The 20,447-nt window shown below is 44.1% G+C and overlaps 1 protein-coding gene across 10 annotated transcripts in view; it reads right to left on the bottom strand.

Annotated features, from left to right (window-relative positions):
- The window catches only part of st7 (suppression of tumorigenicity 7), a 192,463-nt gene that overhangs the window by 38,219 nt on the left and 133,797 nt on the right, over positions 1-20,447 (bottom strand). For 4 of the 10 annotated variants that reach the window (XM_033038313.1, XM_033038312.1, XM_033038320.1 and 1 more), the window contains exons 4-8: positions 15,149-15,203; positions 14,083-14,234; positions 11,437-11,512; positions 11,107-11,178; positions 1,064-1,218 (exon numbers count right to left, since the gene is read on the bottom strand). In XM_033038313.1, coding sequence (XP_032894204.1) covers positions 1,064-1,218; positions 11,107-11,178; positions 11,437-11,512; positions 14,083-14,234; positions 15,149-15,203 — 510 coding nt within the window. The remainder of the gene's footprint in view (positions 1-1,063; positions 1,219-11,106; positions 11,179-11,436; positions 11,513-14,082; positions 14,235-15,148; positions 15,204-20,447) is intronic. The other 6 variants (XM_033038319.1, XM_033038317.1, XM_033038314.1 and 3 more) reach the window with 5 other exon arrangements.

Below are 20,447 nucleotides of genomic sequence, written 5' to 3' on the forward strand. Positions count from 1 at the left end.
AGAAGGTAGTTGAGGTCAGTTCATTGGCTATATTTAAGAGGGAGTTAGATGTGGCCCTTGTGGCTAAAGGGATCAGGGGGTATGGAGAGAAGGCAGGTACAGGATACTGAGTTGGATGATCAGCCATGATCATATTGAATGGCGCTGTTGGCTCGAAGGGTCGAATGGCCTACTCCTGCACCTATTTTCTATGTTTCTATGTTTCTATTCATCAAGCAGAGTAAAGAATCTTTTTCAATTCGGCCATAATGTGCACAAAAATAGCCACCTTGTCTTCCTTACAGTAACTGCAAGTGCAGTAAATTGCACAGTTGCAACCCTCTCAACTCAAGTGGCAAGCAGAATGACTGACAGAAGTATTTCTATTGCAATCTTAGATAATTGTTTTTGCACCTTGGCTATATTCTCCTGGCACTTATATCTCTGCCATCAAGTCAGTGGACACACAACCTGCTCACTATAACTCAGCATTATCTTGCCTTTTCTACTTGGTCTAATCTACTTGGAGACCTCCTACAGTCTCGACCCATAATCGCCAAGAAATGAATAAGAAACCATGAGTGAACTAAACTGAAATAAAATAGTTGATTATATTAAGCTTATATTCACTGGAATTTAGAAGGATGAGAGGATATCTTATAGAAACATATAAAATTCTTAAGGATTGGACAGGCTATATGCAGGAAAAATGTTCCTGATGTTGGGGGAGTCCAGTAGCAGGGGTCACAGTTTAAGAATAAGGGGTAGGCCATTTAGGACTGAGATGAGGAAAAACTTTTTCACCCAGAGAATTGTGAATCTATGGAATTCTCTGCCACAGAAGGCAGTGGAGGCCAATTCACTGGATGTATTCAAGAGCGTTAGTTATAGCTCTTTGGGATAACGGAATCAAGGGATATAGGGAGAAAGCAGGAACCAGGTACTGATTCTGGATGATCAGCCATGATCATATTGAATGGCAGTGCTGGCTTGATGGGCCGAATGGCCTACTCCTGCACCTATTTTCTATGTTTCTATCTATCAAAGATGAGCAGTTTGAACTTGCTGCAGGCAAGGTACTTACTGTGTTGTGCTTCATACTGTGCTCCGTGGTGTTGCAGTTGCTGGCTGCGTCTGTAACAAACCTCTCCTGCCTTGAGAGCCTGTTTAAAAAGCCTTTCTGCTTCCACAATGGTGGTGGCTTCTTCCTCAGCCAACAGAATATATGCAGTCGCACATCTGTAAAAAGATTCATACCTGATTACACATGGGCTCACCTGAAATAACTATGCTGAGTTAAAATAGGCTTTCATTTCTTAAACTCGGATTTGTTTATAGGATATGGCTGTCACCACAAAAGTAGATTTATTAGTCATCCATCTTAAATGTTCATTCTTTCTACCAAGTTTAACTTGGCTGCAATGTGCACAATATGCAAATAACCTAGTTAATCGCCTAGGATACTCTGATAGTTCATCCCAGACCACAGACCTCCACCATTAAACCTACGACCCAATGATGACTAAAATATGTGGTCTGATAAACACAAAAAGATGGTTATCAAGAATTACAACGGGATCTTGATCAGTTGGGCAAGTGGGCCGGGGTTTAGCAAATGGAGTTTGATTCAGGTGAGTGTGAGGTGTTGTAAACAAGGGCAGGGCATTCACTATAAACAGTGGAGCAAGCAGATTAAGATCTTACATCGTTCCCTGAATCTAAGATAAGGTGGTGAAGAAAGATTTTGACACAATGACCTACATCAGTCAGGGAATTGAACATGAAGTTCAGATGTTATGTTACAGTTAGGGTTGCCGGGACATCCCGTACATTGGGTTCAATTGGTTTGTCCCATACGGGACTGCTCTTGTCCCGTATTTGACTGCTACTACTCGGGTCGAGGGGACTGTCAGATTGGAGCGCCGCATTCGGCTCCGCCTCACCCGTCCCGACGTAGTGCAGCCCATGGAGTGCAGCAGCAGCAGCAGCGCCTCGCCCACGGTCCCGTCGGTCGGCAGCGCGGCCAGCGGTCCGACTTCGAACCTTCGCTTACCGCCGACACCACCATCATCGTGGCTGATCATCGGTTCATGAGTTGGATGGGGCGCCGGACTTTGCACGCAGCGTCGCGCGGACCAAAACTCCTCAGCTGGCCCGCACCTGGGCCAACTCATCATTCACCCAGCCACGGCCGAGTCGGTCAACGAATGGCCGTCGGGGATTTGTCCCTTATTTGACCTTTTGTCCCTTATTTGGGAGTGAGAAAGTTGGCAACCCTAGTTACAGTTGTACAAAACATTGGTGAGGATGCACAGAGTAATATGTTCATTTTTAGTCACCATGCTACAGGAAAAATGCTATTAAGATGGAAAGAGTGCAGAAAAGATTCACAAGGATTTTGCCAGGATTCAAGAGCCTGAGATTGGGTGGGCTAGAACTTTATTCCTTCTAGCACAGGAAACGGGGTGTATAAAACCATGAGAGGCATAGATAGAGTTGTCTTTTTCCCCAGAGTAGGGGAATCAAGAACCTGAGGGAATAGGTTGAAGGTGAGAGAGAGATAGGAACCTAATGGGCAACTTTTTCACACAGAGGATGGAGGGTATATGCCATAAGCTACTGGAAGAAGTAGTTGAGGCAGGTATAATAACAAAATTTAAAAGTCGTTTGGACAGGTACATGGACAGGAAAAGTTTAAAGGGATCTGCAGCAAACGCAGGCAAATGGGACAAGTTAAGATGGGACATCTTGGTCGGCATGGACATGTGGTCTGAAGGCCCTGTTTCAATGTCAATGACTCTATGACTTCCACCGTCCAGTTGGTAAAGGGTAGCAGCGACATGGACCCAACCACCAGCATTTTCCCACCACAAGCCTGGCTTGGAAATGGAATGTTATTTTATCACCATCACTGGGACACTAACTCCTGGAAGTCTCTACCCAGGATCACTGGGAATACCTTCACCAGATGGACTGCATCAATTCAAGGTTGGCATTATTAGGTCATAAGAATTAGGCCAGTCGGCCCATCAAGTCTACTCCGCGATTCAATCATGGCTGATCTATCTCTCCCTCCCAACCCCATTCTCCTGCCTTCTCCCCATAACCCCTGAAACCTGTACTAATTAAGAATCTATCTATCTCTGTCTTAAACATATCCACTGACTTGGCCTCCACAGCCTTCCGTGGCAAAGAATTCCACAGATTCATCACCCTCTGACTAAAGAAATTCCTCCTCATCTCATTCCTAAAAGAACGCCCTTTAATTCTGAGGCTATGACTTCTTGTCCTAGACTCTCACACTAATGGAAACATCCACATCCACTCTTAAGGGCCTGTCCCACTTAGCGATTTTTTCAGCGACTGCCCACGTCATATCAGGATCGCCAAAAGATTTTGATTATTTCAAAATCCAGCTGCAACAAAAAAAATGTTGCGACACTTGAGGAAACACCGTGTGTCAATACGTCATCGCGCCGCATCACGCCGCGACTTTTTCGGCGACTATTCTGTATGTTTCAATGAGGTCCCCACTCATTCCTCTAAACTCCTGCAAGTAAACTTAATGTTGTCACACTATCCTTGAATGAAGTAGCTTCAAGGCATTTGTAAAGGATCAATGACTTTGCTTCAGATATGGAGTCAAGCATAGGTCAGACCAGGGAAAAAGAAAGCAGCGAAGATAGGCACAAAAAGCTGGAGTCATTCAGCGGGTCAGACAATATCTCTGTAGAAAAGGAATAGGTGACATTTCAGGTCGAGACCCTTCTTCAGAAAGAAAGCATTATTCCGGATCACTTGACACTATCATGGTTTAGTTTAAAAATACAGCATGGTAACAGGCCCTTTGGCCCAGAGTCCACGCCGACAATCGATCATCCATTCACACTAGATCCACGTTAACCCACTTTCACATTACTCCTTACACACTAGGGGCAATTTATAGAGACCAATCAATCTACATACCCACATGTCTTTGGGATGTGGGAGGAAATAGGAGCACTTGGAAGAAACCCAGAGAAAACGTGCAAACTCCACACAGCCAACACCCAGTCAGGATTGAACCCGGGTCTCTGGCACTGTTAGGCAGCAGCTCTATCAACTGTGCCACCAAAATCTGAAAGACTAAAATTACCCTGGAGAAAAAATGATGAAATGATTCACTCAATATTTAAAATCCAAAACAGAAATTATACAAATAATGTAGGTGAATCATCATTTATTTCAGTGGCTGAATTTCATTTTAACTGCTTAAAGATCAGAATAAACCAGGTTTGGTTTTTAGCCCATGCCAAATCCATTGATATCAAAATGCTGCTGTCCTCTAACTAGAAATAGTACTTAGTGCCTTCTACATGTGAAGGAAGGGGGTTTAAAATCAGTAATAACTCTAATTTGTTGGGACGACAGATGGCACAATGGGCTAAGTGTTCGGCTGGCAACTGGAAGGTAGCCGGTTCGAATCCCGCTTGGAGTGCATACTGTCGTTGTGTCCTTGGGCAAGACACTTCACCCACCTTTGCCTGTGTGTGAATGTGTGAATGTGTGTGAGTGATTGGTGGTGGTCGGAGGGGCCGTAGGCGCAGATTGGCAGCCACGCTTCCGTCAGTCTGCCCCAGGGCAGCTTGTGGCTACAGAAGTAGCTTACCACCACCGAGTGTGACTGAGGAGTGAATGAATAATGCGATGTAAAGCGCCTTGAGTATTAGAAAGGCGCTATATAAATCCCATCCATTATTATTATTAATTTCAAATGGACAGCACAGTTGCGCAGCTGGGCGAGCCTCCGTCTCCCAGCTCCAGCTATTGAGTTCAATCCTGACCTCACATGCTGTCTGCGTGAAATACCTATGAGAGTGTGGATTTCCTCCGGGTGCTCCAGTTTCTTCCCACATCCCAAGCCATGCATGTTGGTACTTTAACTGGGCACAGTAAATGACTTGATGGGAAATAACAAGGGATTAGTCTATGTGAGTCTGAAGAAGGGTTTCGGCCCGAAACGTCGCCTATTTCCTTCGCTCCATAGATGCTGCTGCACCCGCTGAGTTTCCCCAGCAATTTTGTGTACCTTTAGGGATTAGTCTATGATTGGTATATATGAAAATTAATAGACTCCTTGGCCAAAGGGTCTGTTTCTGTGGTGTGTGACTAATTGGAAATCCAGTCCAATAGCTGGAAAATATAATCTGCTGAATTGGTTCTTATGGTGGTCTTACTGCTTATGTCCACACGGTCCAGGGAAAAATAGTGACTATTTACGTGGCGTGCTAAGAGCTGTGCCCAGCATTGATGGAACTGTAAACCAAGCAGGAATCAATGCCAGAGCAGGAAAGTACTATGATATCCACAACATTAACTAATTGCTCATATTGGACTGAAATTGTAAATGACTGCAGTTCAGTAGTGATCACCAAGACTCAGAAAGAAATCTATTTGGAGCTGTGATTGTTCATTTGCAAAACCGTCTCTTGTAGTTTAAAAAAAATCAAGTTCCAAAAGTTGAATCAAGATTGATTAGATTTAGTTTAGTTTAGTTTAGAGATACAGTGCGGAAACAGGCCTTCCAGTCCACTGAGTCCACGCCGACCAGCAATCCCTGCACATCAACACTATCCTACACACACTAGGGACAATTTGCACTTATACCAAGCCAATGACTGACTTTGGTGCCTTCCCACACAGTGGGACACTTTGATTCTGCTGTGTGGGGATGTTTTATGTCAAATTCTATAGTGTGTTGTGTTCTTTATTTTTATTGTATTTATTTGAAAGGTTGAACAAGTTAGGGCTTTATTCTTTGGAGCGCAGAAGGTTAAGGGGGGACTTGATAGAGGTTTTTAAAATGATGAGAGGGATAGACAGAGTTGACGTGGAAAAGCTTTTCCCACTGAGAGTAGGGAAGATTCAAACAAGGGGACATGACTTGAGAATTAAGGGACTGAAGTTTAGGGGTAACATGAGGGGGAACTTCTTTACTCAGAGAGTGGTAGCTGTGTGGAATGAGCTTCCAGTGAAGGTGGTGGAGGCAGGTTCGTTTTTATCATTTAAAAATAAATTGGATAGTTATATGGATGGGAAAGGAATGGAGGGTTATGGTCTGAGCGCAGGTATATGGGACTAGGGGAGATTATGTGTTCGGCACGGACTAGAGGGGTCGAGATGGCCTGTTTCCGTGCTGTAATTGTTATATGGTTATTATATGGTTATATGGTATGGGAATTTCATTTCACTGTGCCATCTGGCACATGTGACAATTAAATGTATCTTGAATCTTGAATCTTGAATCTTGAATTAACCTACAAATCTGTACGTCTTTGGAGTGTGGGAGGAAACCACAGATCTTGGAGAAAACCCATGCGGACACGGGGACAGACAGCAGCTGTAGTTGGGATCGAACCCGGATCTCTGGTGCTGCAAGCGCTGTAAGACAGCAGCTCTACCGCTGCGCCACTGTGTCGCTCTGTCTGATACCTGAACCGTAAAGTTAGCCATTTTGCTTGGAGCTTCATGCTAATTATCTGAACATTATTGTGAAGTATTTATAACTACTGGTAGATTTAAAACAAATGTCAGAATTGTGAGATAATTCTTTGTAACCAGTTTTATAATGTTTCTAAACCAGTGAACATTGGAAATTTAAGCCTCGCGGCGTTGGGGCCTCGGCAGCAGCGATGCTTCATGGTCGACCCATGGTTGACGAGAGCATGGAGGACCACGGTGAGGGAGCGGGAAGAACAATGGAGGAACAATGGAGCGAAACGCTACTCTCCCCTGGGGGTCGGGGGAGAACAAAAGGAGGAGCGGGCGTACTTTGTAACTCTGTCAGCGCCCTAGGTGGCTGATATCTGCATATATTGTGTGTGCAGGCAGAGAATCTCACTGTGCTTAGTCACATGTGACAATAAAGTCTTCCATTCCACGTTTGTATTCCACAAGATTGGCATTGGGGCAAAGTGAATTAACAATCAGCAATAGCAAGTTTGTGGTGACCAGCCAACAAGACCTTTAGTGATGCCTAGTGTGGCATTAGATAAAACTGCACACAACATTACTGTATGTAGCATATATCTGTTCTAGGCAGGGTACATTGAAATGTCTAATACTTGATGTATTCTGATTAAAAACAGAATTAAATATTACCAGGGACAATAGGGCCCTGGTAATATTGGTGCAGCGGTAGAGTTACTACCTTACAGCGCTACATATCCGGGTTCGATCCCGACTTTGGGTGCTGTCTGTACGGAGTTTGTACGTTCTCCCCATGACTTGTGTGGGTTTTCTCAGAGATCTTTGGTCTCCTCCCACACTCCAAAGACGTACAGGTTTGTAGGTTAATTGGCTTGGTAAATGTAAAAATTGTCCCTAGTGTGTGTCGGACTGTGTTTATGTGTGGGGATTGCTGGTTGTCGCAGACTCGGTGGACCGAAGGGCCTGTTTCCGCGCTGTATCTCTAAACTAAACTGCAGTCCACATAGAGTGATACAGTGTGGAAACAGGCCCTTCGGCCCAACTTGTCCACACTTTGGCCAACATGTCCCAGCAGCACTAGTCCCACCTGTCCTATCCATGTACCTGTCTAACTGTTTCTTCAATGTTGGGATAGTCCTTGCCTCAATTGCCTCCTCTGGCAGCTCATTCCATACACCCACCATGATCAAGTAAAATGGCAACAAGTTATTCAGTTAAAGTTCTCCCAATAAATGCTCAACCCCAAGTATGAAAAAGAAAATGTTTATTCTTAGGATGTAGGCAATACTTGGTAAACTGAACATAGTCGCTCTGAGAAGATTATGGTCGGCACTTCAAAGAGCATAGTGTGTTGTGGTAGGCGTCATATGCAGACCAGATTGAACAGAGATTACTGCCTTCTTCCTTGTTGGACATGTGAACTCACTGGATTTCGACACCTTTTCATAGTCACTGGCCTGGTGCCAGTTCACAAATCATCAGGCTTTATTGAACTCACTTCACACATCCCAGTGTGGGATTTGAACTCTTGACTCTGAATTATTAGTTTTGCCCCATACCTGCTAGACAACGGAATTCTCATTCTCAGCCACACTATGCATGTAAATAGATTTATTTATTGAAATCATATTCTATGTCGCTCTTCCAGGGAGATGCTAACTGCATTTTGTTGTCTCTGTACAGTACACTGACAATGACAATTAAAGTTGAATCTGAATCTGAACTATTTAATTAGTCAGTGCCACTCTGCAATATCTGCACTTTAATTTATTGGGAATATTCATGACACACATGCATGTAATTGTGACTAAGACTTAATTAAAATGATAATGACAATAGCAATTAAGATTTTTAGCACTCGGTGGGTATTTATTTCCTGTAAAATATGATAAATTCTCAAATCAATAATTCACTAAATGTAAAATTATTAGCTCTAAGTTTCCTAAATGCCTGCTGAATAGCACCAGGGCAACAAATTGTGATCAGGTCAATTAACATAAGAGACTCTGACCATCTTAGTTTAGTTTGGAGATACAGCGCGGAAACAGGCCCTTCAGCCCACCGACCAGCGAGCCCCGCACATTAACACTATCCTACACACACACTAGAGACAATTTTTACATTTACCAAGTCAATTTACCTACAAACCTGTGCGTCTTTGGAGTGTGAGAGGAAACTGAAGATCTCGGAGGATAGCTAATGTTATCCCACTTTTCAAGAAAGGAGCGAGGGGGAAAACGGGGAATTACAGACCAGTTAGCCTGACCGGTGGTGGGAAAGATGCTGGAGTCAATTATTAAAGAGGTAATAATGGGGCATTTGGATAGCAGTAAAAGGATTAGTCCAAGTCAACATGGATTTATGAAAAGAAAATCATGCTTGACTAATCTTTTGGAATTTTTTGAGGATGTGACAAGTAAAATGGATGAAGGGGTGCCAGTGGATGTAGTGTATCTAGACTTTCAGAAAGCCTTTGATAAGGTCCCGCACGGGAGACTGGTGACTAAAATTAGAGCACATGGTATTGGGGGTAGGGTGTTGACATGGATAGAAAATTGGTTGGCAGACAGGAAGCAAAGTGTAGGAGTGAACGGGTCCTTTTCAGAATGGCAGGCAGTGGCGAGTGGAGTGCCACAAGGCTCTGTGTTGGGGCCACAACTGTTTACCATATATTTTAATGATTTGGAAGAGGGAATTAGGAGCAAACCTAGCAAGTTTGCGGATGACACAAAGCTGGGTGGTAGTGTGAACTGTGAAGAGAATGTTAGGAGGTTGCAGGGTGATCTGGACAGGTTGAGTGAGTGGGCAGATGCATGGCAGATGCAGTATAATATAGATAAATGTGAGGTTATCCACTTTGGCGGCAAAAACAAGGGGGCAGATTATTATCTCAATGGGGTTAGGTTAGGCAAGGGGGAGGTGCAGCGAGACCTGGGCTTCCTTGTACACCAGTCACTGAAAGTTGGCGTGCAGGTACAGCAGGCAGTGAAGAAAGCTAATGGAATGTTGGCCTTCATAACACGAGGATTTCAGTATAGGAGTAAAGAGGTTCTTCTGCAGTTGTATAGGGCTCTGGTGAGACCACATCTGGAGTATTGTGTCCAGTTTTGGTCTCCTAATTTGAGGAAGGACATCCTTGTGATTGAGGCAGTGCAGCGTAGGTTCACAAGATTGATCCCTGGGATGGCGGGACTGTCACATGAGGAAAGATTGAAAAGACTAGGCTTGTATTCACTGGAGTTTAGAAGGATGAGGGGGATTCTTATAGAAACATGTAAAATTATAAAAGGACTGGACAAGCTAGATGCAGGAAAAATGTTCCCAATGTTGGGCGAGTCCAGAACCAGGGCCCACAGCCTTAGAATAAAGGGGAAGCCATTTATGACTGTGAGAAAAAACCTTTTCACCCAGAGAGTCGTGAATTTGTGGAGGCCAAACCACTGGATGGATTTAAGAGAGAGTTAGATAGAGCTCTAGGGGCTAGTGGAATCAAGGGATAGGGGGAGAAGGCAGGTACGGGTTATTGATTGGGGACAACCAGCCATGATCACAATGAATGGAGGTGCTGGCTCGAAGAGCCGAATGGCCTCCTCCTGCACCTATTTTCTATGTCTATGGTTCTAAAACCCACAAAGGTCACGGGGAGAACGTACAAACTCCGTACAGACGGCACCCGTAGTCGGGATCAAACCCAGGTCTCCGGCACTGCAAGCGCTGTAAGGCAGCAACTCTACCACTGCGCCACCATGCCACCCATCTTGTTCGGTTTCTTTATCTGCAGTCAGAGAGGATAATGTTCCCACACCAGGATCAGACTCTAAAATTGGCAACGTAGCCGTTTTGAAAGGGAAAGCTGATTTACCGAATAATTTGGAACATTTAACCTGCAATAAAACAGATTACAGGGTGCTAATAATGCGAAGAGTTCTCACCTTTAAATATCAAAGTGGAATATTATTCGGAAGTGGGACAGTGTCAACCAAGTGTTCAGCCAGTGAGTGTTTTAGTGATATTAAAAACAAATCATCAAACTGTTTAAGAAAGAACGGCAGATGCTGGAAAAAACGAAGGTCGACAAAAATGCTGGAGAAACTCAGCGGGTGAGGCAGCATCTATGGAGCGAAGGAATAGGTGACTGAAGAAGGGTCTCGACCGGAAACGTTGCCTATTCCTTCGCTCCATAGATGCTGCCTCACCCGCTGAGTTTCTCCAGCATTTTTGTCTAGCTCCGACTAATCAAACTGTGGTCATCCGGATATTAATTCCTGTTAAATGTGCACACAAGGACATGTTGGCATCATGCTAACCAAGCTGCAGCACCTTGTTAGTTTTTAATCTCTGCATGTTGATGCACAGCTCATAAGCTGAAACCTTTCTGTTACTGCAATAATGTCAAAAACCTTTACACAACGGGTCTCAGTGAGTGAAATGAATATGAGTTGCAGACTGTGACAATACACAGAGCAGCTGGTGCGATTCCAAGGCAATTCAATGCAAAGAACATTAATGGTCACCCACTAGTCAGTACGGGACAGTGATTTCTTTGAATAGTTCAGATAATGTCACAAATTACAAGAGCATAGCTCAAGCAGTTCATAACCATCATCTTACTTCTGAAATTGCCTTAAAACACTCGCAGGCCACTCTTTAGGAACATACATTGTGAGCTTTATTCCATTTTGAGTCCTTCTTGTTGCTTGCAGAGGTGGAAACAATGGACGGTAAGACCCCCTGGGTGGAAAGCGGACAGTGGTCTGGTCAGAACTCAGTGGAAATTAAAAGACCTGTACAAAATATTGATCCGAGTACATGAGCATTAAACCAAGAACAGCACCCTCATTTCAAGTGTTAAATATGCCGCTTAAAAAGAAAAGGTTTCGTACAGATAGCCAGGGCGAGTTCAGAGCACACATTAAATTCACGGGAACCGCCGACGACAACTTCTGGTTATCAATAGGGGCAGGTGCAAGAAGCAAAAACGTCACTCACTCATTTAATTCTAAGGCCTCGTGTGCTGCTGAGATTCTTGCTTGTGGGTTCCTCTCTCTCCAAGCTTTTTGCATGACTGTTCAAATGAAATAAAAGCATTATATATAATGAGATGTAACAAGTCACCGGAATTTGAAAGTTCACCAATCTCGAAAGTTCTTTCCCAGGTTTTCATCTCTAAACAAGTTTTAGTTGGGATGCAACCGTTGTGGCAAAGACCCTTCTTCACAACGTGAAAATTGGCCAAAGTTTAGGCGCAGGAACGTAGAAGTGAACAAACTGGGTTCAATAATGACCAACCCCACTCACCCACTCCATGCCCTGAAGGTGATCAAGAGCAGCATCTTCAGTCAGAGGCTGATTGCACCAATGTGCAAAACTGAGAGACATAGGAAGTCTTGTATACCAGCTGCTATAAGGTTATATAATGCGCATAAATAACTGCACTTTTTTTTTTCATTCATTGTATTTTAACTTGTATTTTAACGTGTTTTAACTTGTTAAGTATGGAAGCTATTTGAGGAAATGTGTGGTGTTATGTCTGTCTTGAAGCTGTCGTGGCACTGTAATTTCCTGTAAAGGATTATTAAAGGTATAATCAAATCAAATCAAAAATCAATCAATCAAATGGAGACAGCAATAAAACTCCAGAAATAACACGACCCATGGAAAATAAATACATTAGTCTAAAAACACACTCTCCCTGATGTGGTTACAATGAACGCCATCACACACTGATGAGTTAAACTGGCAGCTCTCACTAGATTGTGTCATTATGAAGACAATGTCTTGTAGGATAGCAATTTGGAAGTTAAATCAAATCGCATTCAAGAGACTTTATGAACACGATCCTATGGTTCAGAACTGTTTTCGGCACTCTTCAATATTCAATTTAATCTGTGACTGCTCCAAACTACAGATTGAAGCAGCCTATGTCTGCTTGCAATAAGACCTCATCAATGTTTAGGTGTGGGCTGATTGAGTGGCAAGTAACTTGGCGGGGATCGCTGGTCGGTGTGGACTCGGTGGGCCGAAGGGCCTGTTTCTCTAAACTAAACTTGCTTGAGTGCAGCTGGCCAGCGTTCAATGAGCCCAGCTGTCAGGAGCAAAACATGCAGCTTGTTCGACATCCCATTCACAGACCTGTGCATTTATTGATTCCACTAACATGCTCTGTTGCAACAGTGTGCACCATCTATTAAATGCATTGTACCGATCTGTCAAGGGTTCTTCAAATCCCACAACCCACACCACTCCAGGCAATGAACAAGGAGACCAGATACAAGACATAGACACACAATGCTGGAGTAACTCAGCGGGACAGGCAGCATCTCTGGAGAGAAGGAATGGGTGACGTTTCAGGTCGAGAACCTTCTTCATACTGAGAGTCAGGGGAGAGGGAGATACAGAGATAAGGAAGTGTAAGGTGTGAAAACGAGACATCAAAGGAGGTGGAGGTCAAGGGAAATGGAGAGTTGGTCATTGTTAGCTGGGAGAAGGTAACAACAAAGCAAACAGAGATAAAATGTAATAGGGGACAGTCAGCTTGGTCAGAGGATTGGGAAGGGGGAGGGATGGAGAGAGAGAGGGAAAGCAGGGGTTGCTTGAAGTTAGAGAAGTCAATGTTCATATCGCTGGGGTGTAAGCTACCCAAGCAAAATATGAGGTGCTGCTCCTCCAATTTGTGCTGGACCTCACTCTGACCTGGGTCCATTTTTCTCATCTTTGAGCCTCTTTAAAACTCTACAAACAGTTTATTTTAAGTACAAGTCGTATTAAAAATGATAAACATCTGTCTGTTAGAAAGGGGTTACATTCTATTTATATTAGCGTCTGTGGAATTTATAATGCAATTTTTCAAAATTGTTAGCAATTTGCAGGTTTTTTTTGTTTTTGTAAAATCCCAAACAAACGTGAGGGATTTCACTATGTGACATAATGCTTTTTAAATATGAAGAAAGCATCCAATTATCAGTTTATTTGCTTCTTCCCGCCCCCCCATCTAGTCATCAGTCTGAAGAAGGGTCTCAACCCGAAATGTCACCCATTCCTTCGCTCCATAGACGCTGCCTCACCCGCTGAGTTTCTCCACCATTTTTGACTACCTTCGATTGTTCCAGCATCTGCAGTTCCTTCTTAAACATCCAAATATCAGTTCCTTCTTAAACATCCCAGATCCCAAGGCCAGCTGGGAATCCTTAAAGTATCCAGTAGAATTGCAACATCTGTTATTCATGAATTTATGATTAAATTTTCATCGGCATTCATGACAGATGAACGCTTCAATAAATAGTTTGTTCTGAGAAACCGCAGTGAAGCAAGATTACTTTCGACCAACAAAAAGCATGGTGAATTTAAAAAGAACGGATGTGTAGACAATTAGGTGGGATGGGAATGTTTGGTCACAGTGATCTTGCCGGAGTGTCCATTATCTGCTGGAATAATGGGAGGAGTGGATAAACAGTGACCCTCAGAGGACTCTCCATCCCTCCACCCACTCACACACCCACCCACCAGCCAGCCATCCTGAAATCTGTGCCAACCAACACCCTCCACACTCGAACCAGTTGGAAGCACTGTGCCTTCCCCCTGGGTTTGAACAACATGTTTAACAAGCTAACAGTAATTAAAGAAAGCAATATTCACAAATGTCTGGGTTTCCGATCTTACAGTCCTTCTTACTCGCGTCTGCAGGCCGTAAGTGATCAGTCTCACATGTGAAGAAGGTCTGATGATCTTGTGCAGAAAGATTCATGTCATAGTAGGTCAGCGGTTCTCTGCCTGTCACCCACGTGTACCTTCGGAAGAATACAAGGGAGCAATGATCAAGCTTACAAGTGACTCTATTTGCTGGGATGACCAACTCGATCTCTATCTCCACGGCAGTGTTTCAAAGAAAACAAAAGCTCTTCCGAAAAATTGTTCTCCCTTTTTCTTGGAGAATAAAAGCCTAACATTGTTCATAAGTGATAGGAGCAGAATTAGCCATTTGGCCCATCAAGTCTACTCCGCCATTCAATCATGGCCGATCTATCTCTCCCTCCGAACCCCGCTCTCCTCCCTTCTCCCCATAACCCCAGACACTCGCACTAATCAAGAATCTATGTATCTCTGCCTTAAAAATATACATTGACTTGGCCTCCACAGCCTTCTGCGGCAATGAATTCCACAGATTCACCACCCTCTGACTGTTTCATGCTGTGCTAACAATGACAAAGGAACATGTGTCATTATTGCTAGTTCCCCATTCCTGTAAGAATTTTACAGGTGTATCTTTGCTCTTTAAGTATTAAATGGAAATGAAAAGCTCTGGGAAACACTGGATGATAGCTGACTCATGTAACAATGCATGTTATAGACAATAGGTGCAGGAGTAGACCATTCGGCCCCTCGAGCCAGCATCGCCATTCTCTATGATCATGGCTGATCATCCACAATCAGTACCTCCGTTACTGCCTTTGCCCCATATCCCCTGACTCCGCTATCTTTAAGAGCTCTATCTAACTCTATCTTGAAAGCATCCAGAGAATTGCCGTCCACTGCCCTTTGAGGCAGAGAATTCCACAGACTCACAACTCTGGGTGAAAACGTTTTTCCTCATCTCCATTCTAGATGGCCGACCCCTTATATTGGACATACAGCTTAAAGATAATAATGATACAATAATGAGAAGTTTCTACATGTTCTATAGTATACATACAAAGTGACTCACCGATTATATTCTGCTCCTCTAAATAAATTTAATGGATTTCGCCATACCTTGCATTCTGTCAAAAATAAATAATGTTTATTAGTCATTGTTCTGTAATAAATACAAGACATTAGTATCATGCATAACATTTACTTCATGGCAGGAGCCTACATATAATGTCTTATAGCCATGAGAGGGATGGTTTATCATAAACATAATGAAATAGTGCGGGGGAAATAAGCGTGGCCAGGGTGACTGGTGTTTCAGTGCAAGAGCATATTGAAGATAGTGATAACTCTATACGCTATAAGATTAGTGAATAGGGAGAAGGCTGGACCTTGAGGGAAATACTAACTTGGGGCAAGGCAAACTACAACGTTATTAGGCAGGATTCCACCTGTACCGCCTCCCTGATGGGAGGAGGGCAAACAGTCCATGATTGGGGTGGGAGGGGTCTTTAATGATCTTCCCAGCTCGTTTCAGACACCGTTTTCGGTGGAGGGCATCCATGGCAGGGAGCGGGGCGCCGATGATGTGCTGTGCGGTTTTCACCACCCGTTGTAGTGCCTTCCTGTCCGCAACAGTGCAGCTGCTGTACCATACCGTGAAGCAGGCGGTCAGGATGCTCTCGATGGTACACCTGTAGAAGTTGGTCAGGATCTGGGGGGACAGGTGGGCTTTCTTGAGCCTCCTCAGGAAGTAAAGGCGCTGCTGTGCCTTTTTGACCAGCTTGGAGGTGTTGAGGGACCAGGACAAATCCTCCGAGATGTGTACCCCGAGGAATTTGTAGCTGGAGACGCGCTCCACCTCAGTCCCGTTTATGTGGATGGGGGTATGTCTGCCCCCTCTGACCTTCCTGAAGTCGACAATAAGTTCCTTCGTCTTCTTGGAGTTGAGGACGAGGTTATTATTGGCACACCAGGTTGTCAGGTGCTGGACCTCCTCTCGGTAGGCTGACTCATCGTTGTCACTGATCAGTCCTACCACCGTGGTGTCGTCAGCAAACTTAATGATGGCGTTGGATCCGTACTTAGGGATGCAGTCGTGGGTGAAGAGGGAGTAGAGGAGAGGGCTGAGCACACAGCCCTGTGGCACGCCGGTGTTCAGTGTTATAGTGGTGGAGTTGAGGTTGTTGACCCTAACAGACTGTGGTCTGTTGGTGAGGAAATCCAGTGTCCAGTTGCAGAGGGAGGTGGAGATGCCAAGCCCGCTGAGTTTGGTGATCAAGCTGGCGGGGATGACAGTGTTGAAAGCGGAGCTGAAATCAATGAACAGCAACCTGATGTAGGAGTTGTTGTTGTCCAGGTGGGTCAGGGCAGAGTGTAGGGCCGCCACTATGGCGTCCTCTGTAGACCTGTTGGCCCGGTAGGCAAACTGATGGGGGTCCAGTGTGGGGCAGTGTGAGCAGTTGTTTGTTGGGTAAGTTTACATCTGACGTGGGAGTCGTTTAAAACCTGGGGATGTGGGTGAGGATGATACTAAAACGCAAGGAGATTAAGGAGGAGGAGTAGTTGGGACACTTGAAGAGCATTAAGGGGATGTGCAGGGCAGTTTGTTTTTTTACACAGAGGGCAGTGAGTGCTTGGAACATACTGTTGGGGGTGGTGTTTGAGGCTGATATCATGGTGGCATTTAAGAGAGTTTTGGATAGTCATGTGGGTATGCAGAGAGTGGAGGGATATGGATTATGTGCAGGCAGATAAGTGTTGGTCTTGACATCATATTTGGCACAGATATTGTGGGCCGAAGGGCCTGTTCTTGTGCTATGTTCTATAGGAGAGGAAATACAGCTGACGATATTAATCCTTTCAATTACACTAAATATTTTTTCCCCTAAACAATTCGCAAACCCTCTATTTCTTGAACTTTTTCATCTGCTTTCCTCTAATTAATGATGTTCAAGCTTTTTGCAGGATTATGGGTTTAAAAAAAAAAACCATTTTAAGCCAAAATATCAAAACTGTTCAGTTTAAAATATAGTTATTTTGGAAAGTATAATAGCCAGAACAAATGATGTGGAATGTGGAACTCAGCAGGACCGGCAGCATCTCAGGAGAGAAGGAATGGGTGACGTTCCAGGTCGAGACCTTTCTTCAGACTTCTCTGAAGGCTCTTAAAGCTGATAAACTGTGTGGGAGGGAACTGCAGATACTGGTTTACACCGTAGACACAAAATGCTGGAGTAACTAGGCGGGACAGGCAGCAGCTCTGGAGAGAAGCAATGTGTGACGTTTCCAATCGAGAGTCACCCATTCCTTCTCTCCAGAGATGCTGCCTGTCCCGCTGAGTTACTCCAGCATTTTGGGTATAAGTCATATTCATAGTTGGTTTCAGGCAGTGCCGGGTTTAGATGAAGAGAGGCCCTAGTCTGTTCCACCTAGTCTGAGGCCCCTCCCAATCCCCTACCCCCACGACTAGAGGAAGATGGAAGAGTCCACCAGATTGACACCGATGTGCAGCCGAGCGTGGCCAATGAGATAAGGGGCTGGGAAGCTGCGCTTTTTTATTTATTTATTTATTGCCAGTGCTAGTGTCGAGTTATCGGCTTAAAACACTATTATTCTGAAATGGAGGGCAAGGAAAATTACTGAAGGGTTGTTTAGAGACTACAGTGCATTGTGACAGCATATGTAAGAAAGGCCTATGAGAGTGCCAAAAATATTATACACCCAGCTTGGCTGGAGGGCCCCTAGATTTCGAGGCCCTAGGCTTCAGCCTACGAAGCCCAATGGTAAATCCGGCTCTGCTTTCAGGGTCTACTGTGAAATTTACCATGCTGAAAGAGAAGCAGCAACAAACTCCACCCTCTCTCCAGTGGCATTATCTCAACAACAAGCTGAAGCCCTGGGGAATGATTTGATAATTGCAGTTCCATCAAGTATCTTGTCTATTTCACTCTGCACTATAGCTCTGTGGACAGTTATTAATGGGGATGGGACAAATATTGATAACAGATATTCCTCGGAATAACGTGCACTGATTACCAATGATCACGCAGTGGAGAAGGGGGTTCGGATGGGGTTGTAGTAGGATGAAAGGTTTATTCCATTGTAAATTTGGTGCAAGAGTTGTACATCTAGATACATTTAATTACTTTTTCTGTGCTGAGTTGACCTCATTTATCTAAGGAGAGTTGGCTTTCTGCAATTTCCTAATCAACAGGTTTAAAACATCAACACAAGCAGAAATTGCACAGGTAATGAAGGAAAGGAAAATTCTTAAAAACAATTCTGCTGAAAATCTCATGTTCTAGTAAGTGCTTGCACACGCACAGAGCTTCAGGGAACATGGAATCACTGATATATTCGCAGTAGATTTACTACTAGTCTCTTCGTTACTGGGGACCTCACAGTTCATTTACTATTTAAAATGAACACCCAAGGCAATTACAAACCTTGCGTAATCTTTGTCTTAATCACTTGAACATTATAAATTGTTTCCAGATCTTTTCCTGCACTCCAGTTGCATGCAAATCATGATTTGAATGATTCAAGTGGACTGAACGATTGCTGCTAGTTTACAGCAGAAGGCACCTCAGGGCACAGCTCCTGCATCAGGGCAGTAATTCCGACCACAATGTAATCATAGCGCTACAATGAACAGCTCACCACTCAACTAATTTGAACAACATGTCTGGCATTCATAATCCTCAATCAAATTGCAAGAGTCACTTTATGTTGAAATCTACAGAGAGAATGACGGCCCCAAACGCGAGCCATTACTGTGCGGTTATCAGGTACTACGTTGAATAAAAACACGTTTGCAACAGGGAGGCGCAAGGTGGTGTAGCGTTAGAGTTGCTGCTTTACACCACTTGCAGCACCAGAGACCCGGGTTCAATCCGACTGCTGTCTGTATGGAGTTTGTAAGTTCTCCCCGTGACCGCGTGGGTCTTCTCCGAGATCTTCGGTATCCTCCCACGCTCCAAAGAGGCACAGGTTTGTAGGTTAATTGGCTTGGTATAATTGTAAATTGTCCCTAGTGTGTGTGGGATAGTGTTAATGTGTGGGGATTGCTGGTCAGTGCGGACTCGGTGGGCCGAAGAGCCTGTTTCCGCACTATATCTCTAAGCTAAACTAAACTAAAAGAGTTTGTTGTTGTTGAATAATGTCTATAGTATGAACTTTTCATTGAACTACATTAACCTTGGAAAGATAGCAATGTTTATTTATAAAGTTCACTCTGCCAAGTAAATAACGTATCAGACACGTCATTAGCGTTGACAGAATATCCACATAACATTTCTCTTTCACTGTTCCTTTGTGACAAAATAAGCAATTCATAAACGTTTTGAAAGTGTTTGAGAGGGATTTTGCTGCAGCTTTAATCCCTAAATGGAGCCAAAGTATAAACTGTCCGGTGCACGTTTCAAATGGGCTGAACACAATGTGGGCTGCGTAACATAGCAATAGAAACATCATCCAGGGATTATGATGTTCAATGGTACCTCATTGCCACACGTACCTAGGTACAGTGACATTTGCATGCATTTCACTGAAGATCTTATTATACGTAAGTACAAGTATGTAAGAATTGTTGATTAGACTGAAGAAGTACACAAGAGTTGCTACATTTCCGGCACCATCTTGCATCTTTCAAGTTTCAAGGTTGTTAAAAATGTACAGCCTGAACTTGGCCATAAAGGTCCGTTGTCCAGGCAGCGACACTGGGTTGTATTTGCAGGAATCAGCCCGCAATTAAACCACCATCATTGCCTCAATGCTGACAGCATGCCTTCTTCCTACAACTTGTTGAGTTACAGAGTCGAGTTACAGCACATGAAAACTTTGGCTCAACTTGATCCCTGCCGACTAAGATATCATCTATCCAGGCTAGTCTAACTTGCCCATATCCCTCCCAACCTTTTCTATTTATGTCCCCGTCCAAAGCCAGCACTAACACTATTATTAGGTGACGTTCTCCAGGCCTCGTACTGAAGGGGGCCAGTTGCAGCTGAGGCTTGCCTGTGCCATTTATAGTCAGTGTGCAAGTCTAAAGGTATGCACTGCTACTGCAGTAAGTGCGTGGACAATCTAGAGCACATGCAGGGCATTGGAGAATGGCCCCACACAGGAAGGAATGGACTCTCGCAATCATTAGTCTGAAGATGGGTCTCGGCCCGAAACGTCACCTCTCCAGAGATGCTGCCTGTCCCGCTGAGTTACTCCAGCATTTTGTGTCTATGTTTGGTTTAAACCAGCATCTGCAGTTCCTTCCTACACACAATCTTTCAACCATGTTTTGGAGGGCTGGGTATGGGAAATGGAGAGAGGTGCCGACATAGGAGACACAAGCAACTGCAGATGCTGGAATCTAGTGT

Source organism: Amblyraja radiata, chromosome 19 (genome assembly GCF_010909765.2).
Source record: "Amblyraja radiata isolate CabotCenter1 chromosome 19, sAmbRad1.1.pri, whole genome shotgun sequence".
NCBI lineage: Eukaryota > Metazoa > Chordata > Chondrichthyes > Rajiformes > Rajidae > Amblyraja > Amblyraja radiata.